The sequence below is a fragment of the Kryptolebias marmoratus genome, linkage group LG12, assembly GCF_001649575.2.
Source record: "Kryptolebias marmoratus isolate JLee-2015 linkage group LG12, ASM164957v2, whole genome shotgun sequence".
Taxonomy (NCBI): domain Eukaryota; kingdom Metazoa; phylum Chordata; class Actinopteri; order Cyprinodontiformes; family Rivulidae; genus Kryptolebias; species Kryptolebias marmoratus.
The window spans coordinates 4,832,421-4,843,979 of record NC_051441.1 but is presented as its reverse complement, the minus strand read 5'-3'; the positions used below and the strand labels follow the sequence as shown (position 1 = coordinate 4,843,979).

At 39.4% G+C, this 11,559-nt stretch overlaps 1 protein-coding gene across 1 annotated transcript; it reads right to left on the bottom strand.

Moving 5' to 3' along the window:
* Positions 1-8,407: 8,407 nt before the first annotated feature.
* Positions 8,408-10,163, bottom strand: rprml (reprimo-like). Its single transcript, XM_017429458.3, has one exon. The coding sequence runs from the start codon at positions 9,860-9,862 to the stop codon at positions 9,356-9,358; it is 507 nt and encodes a 168-aa protein (XP_017284947.1). The 5' UTR covers positions 9,863-10,163; the 3' UTR covers positions 8,408-9,355.
* Positions 10,164-11,559: the final 1,396 nt, after the last annotated feature.

Genomic DNA, 11,559 nt, shown 5'->3' with positions numbered 1-11,559 from the left:
CAGAAACATTTCAGGGTCCAGTTTCTGACTCTAATGTTTTAGATTGATCTGTGCAGCCATAGGTTTTTTTTAAAATGTTAGGACAATAAGGCAGTTTTGAACGTCTTTGTGCTTCCTGTCCAGGAGCTGTCTAATGTCACCTCAGCCCCTTCAGGCGGCAGACGTTTGAATCCTCGCAAGCTGTGTTCTGCAATGCTGAATAAAATTTAAAAAAAGGATGAAAAGAAACGAGACAAGAGTGACACTATAAAGTAAAATGGACTATAGGACAGGGCAGAGAGGGTGAATGTTAACCTCTCTCTCGTGGAAAAAAGAGCCAGAGAGGTGATGTACGATAAGGCTTTGAGAATATTTCCTTTTTCCTCGTCTCCCGAAGGAGCAGCTCTGACTGACAGACACCACCACCTCCGCCCCTGGCTGTGGCCAAGCTTCGTACCGTATACCACCAACTCAACCCCAATTTTAAAAAAGCCGGAGCGTTGTGTAAGACGTAAATAAACACAGAATGCAACAATTTGAAAATCTCATAAAACTCTATTTTGTTTACATGAACACAGTAAACATATCAAATGTTTAAACTTAGAAATTGTACTGTTTTTTAGGAAAAGATAAAGAATTTTGAATTTGATGGCAGCAACAAATGTCAAAAAAGTTGTTCCAGATGTTTCCCTTCGTGGAGCATCTCCTCTTCTTCGACCATCAGTCTGTAAACATCTGGACCTGAGGAGAGCAGCTGCTGGAGGTTTTGGAGGGAATGTTGTCCCATTCTGGTCGGGTGGAGGATGTTTGCTGCTCAGCAGTCCTGGATGGGAGCAGATGTTGTTCTAAAACCTGGGGATACTTTTCTGCATTGATGGCGCCTTTCCAGAGGCCCTAATGCACCCCCATACCATCAGAGAGGCTGGATGCTCCCTCTCCTCTTCAGTGTGGAGGATGTGGTTTGAAGATATTATGAACTGTAGATTATGGGATATTCAAAGTCTTCCCAACTTTATGTCGAGGAACATTATTCTTAAAATCTTTCACTTTTTTTAGATGCAGTTTTTTGCAGACTGGAGGACCTCGGTCCATCTTAACTTCTGAGAGATTCAGCTTTTCTAAAATGCTCTTTTTATATCCAGTCCTTGTACCAACCTGCTGCCGATTAACCTAATTAGTGGCAAAATTCTTAAAAATTACTTTTACAGCCTTTTGTTGCTCCTGTCTCAACTTTTTAAAGATTTCATGTTTATTGTGCTCCATTGTGAATAAAATATGGAGTTATGAGATTTGAAAATCATTGTCTTCAGTAGTTATTTATGTTTTCCACAACATCCCAACTTTGTCAGAATTTAGGCGGTAATTAACATGCCTCTGCACATTCTCTTTTCCTTTCAGCTATACTTGCCAGCCACATACACAAGTTAATTCCCATTTTCCCATTAATATCTAAGTGACTGGGGAGGTGTATTATGGGCAACGAGAAGGGTTCATAATGATGCTGTAAAGCAGTGCACCATCTGATTTTCAGTAGAAATCAATGAGATGAGACACCCACGTTCCCCTTGAGACAGCGCAGCCATTACAGAAAAGCATTTTATTGCCATTTGCCTCAAACGGAATGAGCTCCCATTCTGCTGGATGTTTACTTTTTGTCTATTGCGAGCTTGATTAGTCCCATGATGATCCTCTCCATCTAAAGCGGCCAAGCTGGTGCCGCTCTCATCAATCTCATCGGTTCCACTCTCTCTCTCTCTCTCTCTCTGAAGGCAGACTTAATCAGATACAACCCGTGCCAAGCGTGCAGTCTACATTTTGATCTGATCCCCGTGGAAATGTTCCTGCTCACGTTAAGTGGATCTGCATCGGTGCCCAGATGCAGGGCTGATCTGGACAGGAGCCTCATTGTTTAGTCTGACTCATCATCCTTTATGGGAATTTGATTTGACCTAACAGCTGAAGGTCTGCACAGACAGAGAGTTGTAACTTTATTTAGCTCCATTCGAAAGTTTCCTCTGGGTTGGAGGCTCATTGGATGATTCGATTCTGAATAGTTTATGATCTCTTCAGTGAGGGAAACTGTGGCTCTTTTTCTGTAGCAATCAGAATGATGAACTTGTTCTGACTCCTTTTTTTTTTTTATTCAGCAGTGCACAAACACGGCCGAATCAGATGCGTCCATCCGTGCTGCTAAAGATCAAACATTCTTTCTTTCTTTTTTTGTTTCACTGTAAACATTTGTTCCTTTTGCAAGATGAGTCATGTCTTTACAAAACAAATAAGAGCAAAACCTGAAAATCTGCAAATTGTTTGACTTCAAAAGTCCCATTTTTAAAAAAGAATGAAACCATAGCATCATTACCAAACTATACTTCACATTCCTTGAAGGAACGGGAATCACACAGCACATTTCATGCCAAAGTCTGAACTAAAAATCGTGACGAAAAAGCACAAAATGACAGCATTTTGATCAAAACATGTAAATGACATTGTGCCTAATCTCATGTGATTTGCAAGATGTGTGTTCCGGTCCTCGAGGGCCACCATCCTGCATGTTTTCCTTGTTTCCCTGCTCCAACACACCTGATTCAGAGGTTAAATCACCTCTTCATGTTCTGCAGAAGCCTGTTAATCACCCACTGATTCAGATCAGGTGTGTTGGAGCAGAGAAACAAGGAAAACCTGCAGGATGGTGGCCCTCGAGGACCATATTTGCCCACCTCTGGTTTAGAGGATAGGCTGAGAAAGCAAATTTAGCACTGGCTAGGTTTTATTGGCTGTAGCAGCCATCTTGAATTGGATTGACTCTAAAACCTAAACATTTGGAGATGCACACCCAGCGAATACTTCCTGAGAGTTTCGGTAAAATCTGTCCAGATTTTAATGAGATATTTTACTAACAGACAAACAGGGTTGACAAACAGTTAATGCCAAAGTTTTAAGCAAAAATGTTGTGCAATGTGAGCCTAAAATATGTGTTAGGAATAATGCTCAGCCACTACCACATCAAATTTTAGCTCAACATCTGTAAAACTGGCTGGGTTATTGCCTTTTTTGTGTTTGCTCATGTCAGTTGGCTGTCGCGGCCATCTTGAATTGGGTTGACTTTATAGTTAATCAGTTGCAGATTTCCAAAGGTTTCATTAAAATGTGGTTCATGAGATATTTTGCTAACAGGCAGAGTTAGCAAAATGCAAAGTGTTTGACCTGAAATCCCACCTTTTTACAGATTTAAACCCCAACATCCTTAAGATTGTGGTTGCATTATCCTTAAAATATGTTCAACTTGTTTTTTTTGTTCTTTCAAATAACTTAATTTAGTCCACTGCGACGTGACAGAGTGTGTTAACATGACTTCCTTGTCTCTGCAGGAGGAAGAGAGAGTCCTGAAGGAGCCGACAGATAAAAGCCAGCAGAAGAGGAAGGGGCAGGACTGTAGGACTGCCGGAGCGCAACCACGCTGACACACTGACAGGTGAAGTTCAGGATTCAGCCGGAAAATAAAATAAGATAAAGCTCAAATAAAAAAACCACAGAGGCCCGGCACGACACAGCTGGAACATTCAGAGAACAAGTCACACAGTGCAGCGCGGGAACACATTTGTGAGAAGAAAGTTGTGACGTTTTTGTGGAAGGAAAGTGTTAATTGGGGTAAATTTTCAAGAATGCGTGAACTTTCCAGCATCGTTCTGTTGTAGAAGGGGAAAAAATATAAATATATATGTATATATTTTTTTTTTTTTTTGTTCTCCCAGAACATAATGGATTTCTTTAAAATTTCATGAATGCAACGACTGCAGGCTTGCTGCTGAACTGGCTGAAAACACAATTTGCAGGAGGAACGTGGAGAAAAGTGTGCGTGCATAGGTGTATTTACAGTTTCTGAGGTTTCTACATTTAAAAGGTAGAAAAAGGTGAGATGTTATCATGTGACATCTGTTGAAACTATACCGCTTTCTGTTGTGGGGGTCCTGAAGGAATAAAAGGGAGTGTTTACATCCACTTGTGTGAGACATCATTTCCACTCCTCGACTTCATCGCCGGTATTACCACGGCTTCACCCTTTGAATGCAGCACATCCCATTAGAAATAGATTGAAAGGGGCTCAGAAAGGCCATTCCACCCTTTGGGAACCTGCCTGAGCATTGAAAGCAGATCTTTTGTGAGTCTAATCAAAACTACAGAAGGAATTAAAACAGTTGTGGTAAATCTGTGTCATGCAGAGTTTAAAGCCCTGAAAGTAATATTTTCTGTTTGTTATCCGAAGCCAAGCTTCAGGAGAGAAACGTCTTTATTGTGGTCCTGAATGCCACAGCTGCTTTAATCACCTTTTTTTTGCTCATGACTTTATGACCAGCAGTCTGTTTATTATCTCCTGAGGCTTTAAAAAGGTCAGTGTGGACACTTCTTGATGAGCGTATACACAGTAACAGTACAGAGGCGGATCTGAAGAACGCTGTTATATAAGTCTTTTTATTGCCGTCGGTTTTACATTACACGGATATTCATGAAGAAATATCACAATATTTCTGCAGGAAGTGCTCCAGGCTGCATCTAAAGTGCTACAGCTAGCTGCTGCTGCAGTCTGCTCTGACAAATAACTACAGAATATTGTGTAAATAACTGTGATGCATAATTAACAACAATGTAAAGGTTATAAAATTGTGTATGCATGAAATGCTGCAAAAGTTTGCAGCTGTTTTAAGATGGTAGCGATCCACTTTGGTTTTATTCAGTCTAGCTGTTAACTTATAAACTCTATTTCTCCAAATTGTGGTTGTTCAAAGAACTATCTACGACAAGTAAGATGTTGCTTTTGTTATGACCTTTCCACAGAATCCACTTTAAAAAATCTGACTTCTTTCTTTAACATGCTGTTCCTGCAGGGCAGCATTAGCTTATTAAGGTTTAGGCACAGTAGTTAGTAATTATTTATTATCATAGATCGTTCAGATGATCAATAAAAGTCGATAAAGATGCATATCAGCAGCAGACTGCAGACGTATGAATAGTGCTCTATGTTAGCATATGCCTCAGCAGAAGTGGGCGATTAGCAGTGCTCATGTGTGGACAAGAGGGCGAATGTTTTAACTGTGCAATACTTGCACAGAATATTAAGAAATATAATGCATTTTGAATGTTATTTTGCATGCGTTTCAGGTTAAAAGTGACATTTTGGGCTTATTAAAAGGTCTAACAGCAACATTTTCTGTTCCTGCAGCCTGGTTTGATTCATTAATATGCAACAGCTCTGCGCTAGAAGCATGCAAATGTTGAGCAAAACTTTCATTTATTTTTTTATGTGTGATTTTTATTTAAAGTAACAAGAATACTTGTGCTCCGAATGCTCTCTTCTATAAAGCAGAGTAGCTGTAAATGTACTGAATGTTTAAACTGGTGTTTGGACTCACCTGTTGTATTAAAAAGGTAACTTTAACTAAGCTTACTGTAGGTGTTAACCCTCCCGTGGCCTTCAGGTCAAACTGACTCAGAGTTACAAAGACTTCTCTTCCTCTCTTCATCTCTCTCTTTGTTGAGGGCTTCAGGACGGTTAAGAGGTTTGGGTATAAAGGAACATTTTTATCATGAATGAAGACATCTCAGTTAATTAGCTGCTTTTTTTCTCTGAGTCAGCTTAAAATGTTTTCAATAAAAAGATTTATCCATTTTATTTTTGTTGCATCTTTTTTTTGGTTCTGACGCAGGAGAAAGAAATGGTCACTATCTAATAAAAATCATACATACGTAGTTTATGGGTTTGAATTGGGTGCCGACAAAACGGAGAAGCTATTTTAGTGGAAACGCGTACAGTAACAGGAAAATCGAGTGATGCTATAGGTGCAAGGTTTTGTGTAAGCTTTCTTATTCTGCTTTACAACTTTGAATTCTCGGTTTTGTTGGAATCATCTACGTTTTATTGCTTCTGTTTCACGTTCTGTTGTTTTGTTTTAATGTCAGCTTCTCTTGCTTTCTGCGGCGACCCCACATCAAGCCTTTGTTTATGGAGTTCCTCCCTCAGTAAAAATAATCCCCGGGTTTTCAGCTGGCCTTTCTCAGATCCTCAACACTGAATACAACTTCTTTGTATCTGACCATATTTGTTTGTTTGAATCGTTTTATTGGCTGATAATGTTGTTCCAGTGTCCTTTCTTTATTTTAAATGTTGTACCTCCTTATGTCTGCAGAACCATGTCTGCATTTGGGTGCATCAAATGACTCCTTTTGGTCATTGTGCCACATTAAGAATCAGTTCTTATTTCAATATTTGTCCAGCCTCAAAGAAAAGTATAAAGTAGTGACTTCAGTAGAGACCCTTTGAATTTATTTTCTATAACTTGTTTCTTTGTGATAAAATAAACCTGTTATCCCTCCGCTTCAGTCAGGAGGCTTCATAACTCCAATCAGGCTATGTCTACAAGCTTTATTTGTGAAAAACAATACATGATATAATCCTTTTTTACTGGTCTGATCCTGGTTAATTTCAGGCTCTGGTGGTAGAAGACCAAAACACTATCCGTCTTTAAAACTCTGACATTTCCAATCCCCCCCAAATCCTTCATCTTTTCCCGACTGTACACCTGATTTCTGTGTCTAAACTCTTGCTGGGGATTGATTACGTCGTGTCATCGCCCGACTTCTTGTTCAGAGCAGAGTGATAAACTATACTCCCTCCGCTTCCTGGCTTCCAACACCCATAAAAGCTGTCAACGTCCTTGTTTCCAAGAAGCGTTCATTAATAAAAGGACATTGTTTAATCTCTCCCAGGAGGTTTTCTTACTTGTTTGAAGAAGAGATGCTACTTGCAGAAACAGGGAATGACTGTGTTCCTGTCTTTTTACAGAAAACGTATAGAAGTGAGAACACACCAGCATGTTGCCACAAAGTGCCCTAACACTGAAGCTTTTTAAAAATACCGAAGGATATGAGTGCATTAAAATCAATATAACATTTTCATCTGTATGTTCTGAAAGAATCGAGTCATTTCAAGTCTGTACAGTAAATCCCAGTTATCTAATGTTTTTTATTTATTCATGTAAAAAGAAGGAAAAAATGTTTTAAAGAATTTCATAGTTTGTTGAGCACCAGTGTCCCATACGTGCATGAATGGGCATGTGTGTGGATGCATGGGTATGTTTGTAAGCATTCATATCCCTCAGCTCTCCTAACAACGACTAAAATATTAATGAGAACATTGTTTGCATCTGAGTGGGGCGCCTGAGAGAGAAGGAGGAAGATAATCATAGAGAATAAAACGATAAGAAATAAAAACAATCGGTCAGACCTGCGTGCAGTCCTTAGCTAATATCTAACTCTAAGAAATTTTCAAACAAAAACAGCGAAGTGATTTCTTTTTTGTCCTAAAAACATTAAATTTATAACTACAGAGAGGGAAAATGATGGTGTCCTAAACCCTTTTTTGCTGGAACAACAGAAGAAAAAATCAAAACCTAAACTTCTCAAAGACTCATATTTACACTCATGGAGGGGTTTTAGTGGAAGTGATCAAGATTAGCCACAGATATGTGTCATTTGTTCAGCTGAATATTCATCTAAGAGATCAGACTAAAGGTGCTCGTTGCAAAGCATCAGGTGGTGCAGTTTGAAAGTGTTTACTCCAGTAGTTTTCCATATATGTTAATTTGAAATTGGGGATAGCGGGGCCACACTCAGTGTAAACAAAGCACTCGGCTGAATCTGCTGAAAACCACGTGGACGTTTGAGTCACTGGTTGACCAACTGTGATCTCTGCAGGTAAACAAATGTGGCGAAACCGGACACGTGTCTGAGAAGACGCCGATGTGGAAATGTAAGAGTGAATCTGCTGCTAAACACACAAGAGAAGAGAGAAAAAAAACAACAAAGACAAATGATAAACACCAAGGATGAAGAAGAGAGGTGGAGCCCCATAAAGACAGAACTCGGCCTTTGTGAAATGCCTTCTGGATCGGTAAGTTTAACCCTTTTTTTTTAGTCACTTCGGCTCTTTTTGCAGGTAAACAAACACACAGAGAAGCTGGCATCCAGTCACAAATTTTGCTTGCAAATTTGTAATTTAGGGACACACTAACCTTTGATAAAGTTGTTACTTTCTGAATTTGTTTTGTCTGGTCTTTACCTTTAAATGCTCTGACATTTGTGTGACAGTTAGATCAGTCCGCCTCTTATCTAAAAGACAATGCAGTTGAAATAGTTTTGTCCTCATTTTGAATTAAATAACATCTTTAATATTTATATCAGTCCTCTCAGTAATAAAAGTGCACCATTAAAGTGTTCATTTTAATCCTATAAATAAGTAATGATCTAATCCAGTGTGTGTTGGTGCAGATTCTCAGTCATCCAGGGCAGAGCAAATCCAAAAAGTTTTAAATCAAAGCAACTGGACTTAGTTTAGTAGATGTCCTGACTGTCAACCAGGGAGCTTTTTCTATTCAAAACTGGAGAATGTGGCGTTCTAAGCTTTAAACTGCAATAATCCAACGTGGTGTGAAAGAAAAAGAAGAGCTGTTTTATAATCCTGAGTTAAAACAAAAAAAAAATCCCCAGTTTGGAGTAGTTCTTTAATCATGATGTAGTTCAAAACTGAAAGATTTTTAAGCAGAACTGATTTTTAAAGAAAAGATTTTAGCTTCAAACATTAAATTCCTGAAACACATTCTTCCTGTAAACATTTAAACACTACCAATTTCACACACAAAGCTGACTTTTTTTTTAAATTTTAATACTTGAATTGCATGCTGCAATTTCTGTAAATCAGTACAAAATATTTCATGCAGCATCAGAACTTTCAAAAGTGCAAAACTTGTCAAAAAATCACTTTACAGGTCAATCAGCGAGCATGCCAAACAGGATCACAATCACCCCATAAAGCTGTTTGTTCAAAACTCTACAAAAATTAGAATCTTTTCACTTAATATGACCAAGAAAAATACTTTTTTTCTTCTTGAAAATATACCCACAACACGTCCACGGGTTACACTTGCAGGCGTGGAACTAAGATTTCACAATCATGCTTGTGGATTAAAAATCTTTAAAGCATCATTTCAAATAAAATAAAAAAAGAAAAAGAAATAGAAGACAAAACATGAGGTAACAGTTTGTAAACATTGTCGTTACTTTGTTCAAGTTGGCAACATTCAAATCACTTAAAAAATACTCAACAGATTTGTGTAAACGTGTAAACGGCCGCCTGGATTTTACGCACAAACTTTACGCACAAGCATTGGTCGTTAGACTATTTTCCTATAGTCGTTTTCGGAAGGAAATCTGACATTTTTGCATATTTTCTCCTCTCTAGGACACAGACAGAACGTCTTGGATGGGTATATGCAGATGCAGATCTGGACCTGTCTCCCACAGTGCCTGATCTCTGTCTCATTTAGCCGAGCCCGATCATCACAGTCTCCACGTCTTTGGAAGGTCTCCGGTCCTTCACCAGGAAGTTAATCATGCTTTCTGATTTGATCATCAGGTTGCAGCCGAGGAAAAAGATCCCGAACATGACGGTGAGCGACAGGACGCACAGCACCGCGATCTGAACCACGCGCATGACGAAGAGTTTGCGCTCGTCCTGCAGCAGCACGAGGGAGCCGCCGCCGTCCCCGGTCACCACGTTGTCCGTGCCGTTACCGGACAAGGTGGCCAGAGCTCCGGCCAGGCTCTGGCTGCCGTTAAACAGCGCGTCCTGGGTCGCGTTGAAGAGGGAAACGTTCATGTTTCCGTGCTGGTTGTCCCCAAAAAGACACGCGGCTCCTGCTGACAGGCACACAGTCCCACCACAAAACCTGGACTCCGAGGAAAACGTTGCTTCATGTGAGTTTCTGGACAAAAACCAACAGGAAGGAAAAACGAGACGCTTCCGAGGTCCAGGTCTACCGCCAGACATTGAGTTTGGCTTCAGTGCGTAATGACCACATCCACATCAGAGGGCTGCGTAAAAAGCAAACAAAGGAAGTTTCTTTAACTTCAAATCCGCTTTTTGAAATATTCTACAGGAGTTAAGAAGTCGGCGCGCAGAGTGGGACACAGTGTTTCCCTCTGGTGGAACAAGAGACACTCCCTGTGTGCCTGAGCTGCCCGCGCGCGCTCCCTCTGTGCTGCGTTTTAAAGTGATGATGAGTTCCCCGCGGAGCGCACCACCACCACCACCTCCACCTCCCCTCCGAAGGAAGGAATCAGCTGGCCTTGGATCCGAAGGTGCACAACTGGTGCTCTTTATTGATAAGTCCTTCAGTGAGCCTTGCAGGCAGGCGGTCCGCTTCCTGAGATGAGTTTTTCAGACAAAACTGGGAGTAAATCATTCATCCACCCGAAAAAAATGGAAGTCTAATCCTGAACCAAATAATGTAATAAAGGATATTCATTGCAAAGTCATGAAAACCTGACAAAAACAATCAAAGCAATCAACAAAATCTGCTCAACATTTTTCCCTCATATCAAAGTTTAATGTTTAATTTAAGTTTAAGTTTAATAAAAAAAATTGGGAAGCATAATTTGCATGAAAGACATGGGTTACATTTTAAACTTATCTGCCATATTTGTTTACCTACACAGACTCAAGGGCTTTGTTTACATTGAGTGCAGACCAGCATTTCTGAGTTCCCTTCAGTATATTTGAAAAACTCCTGGAGCACCGTTTGATTTAGTTCAGAATAACCATTTTTAATATTTGATTTCATACTTTGCAGTGAGTACCTTTTAAAGTCAACAGCTCATACGATCCCACCGTTTTTAATTCAAACTTTTAGAGCTTTTCATGAAAGTCATTTGAAACAATGTAAAACACAGAAAACTATAAACCTTAGTCAGAATCAATATGAGCACCAGACAGGGAGATTAAAAAAAAACTGGGGGTATTTAAAAAGTTTCAAATCACCTCCAGAGAGATCGATGTGAGCTCAGAGATGAAGACTTGAGTTATGAAAGCATGACTGAGCAGCAAACATGCTAGAAAGTGGCTTCTCTGCTTTTTCTCCTCTTTTCCTTTTTAACCCTGCAACTAAAACTAAACCAAGGAGTCTTTAATTACTTCATGAAAGTCATTTAAAGATACATTTCTCTTTCAGGTTCTGCAGCTTTAAGGTGGACATGACGCCAGCTTCATCTGTAAAGACAAATCACAGCGTTTTCGTGCAAATTATCAGTCTAAAATACCAAATATCTATAAATGATGGTGAGTTTTCTCCTTTGTTGCACATGCATGCATGTTCTCGCATAATATCAGGTTCCATTTAGTGAAATCGATGTTCTTAAAGGTTCAGAAAGAAATATGTGGCATTTAAATTAGATTTAACTTCATTGTTTGTAATTTTGAAAACGTATTTAATGCTTTAATGTATAACTACATCCAACAGTAATCAGTTTGCCTAAAAAAATGTTTTTCTCTTTAGGTCAGTCGGTGTTGAATTCAAAATAAATATTTTATTATTTGTGTGGATTTGCACTCATCCAGGACATGAGCTTTAAATCAAAACTTCTTTTCCTTGTTTTCAAAGGCATTTTTTTTCTCAAATTCAAGCTGAAAGGTGATGCTTTGCGAGCGTTTAACCTACGTGAGATGCTCCAGTCGTGTGAGCAGAATTC

Excerpts from the sequence above, each read along its gene's own strand:
- rprml (XM_017429458.3), bottom strand. The coding sequence starts at position 9,862 with ATGTCTGGCGGTAGACCTGGACCTCGGAAGCGTCTCGTTTTTCCTTCC.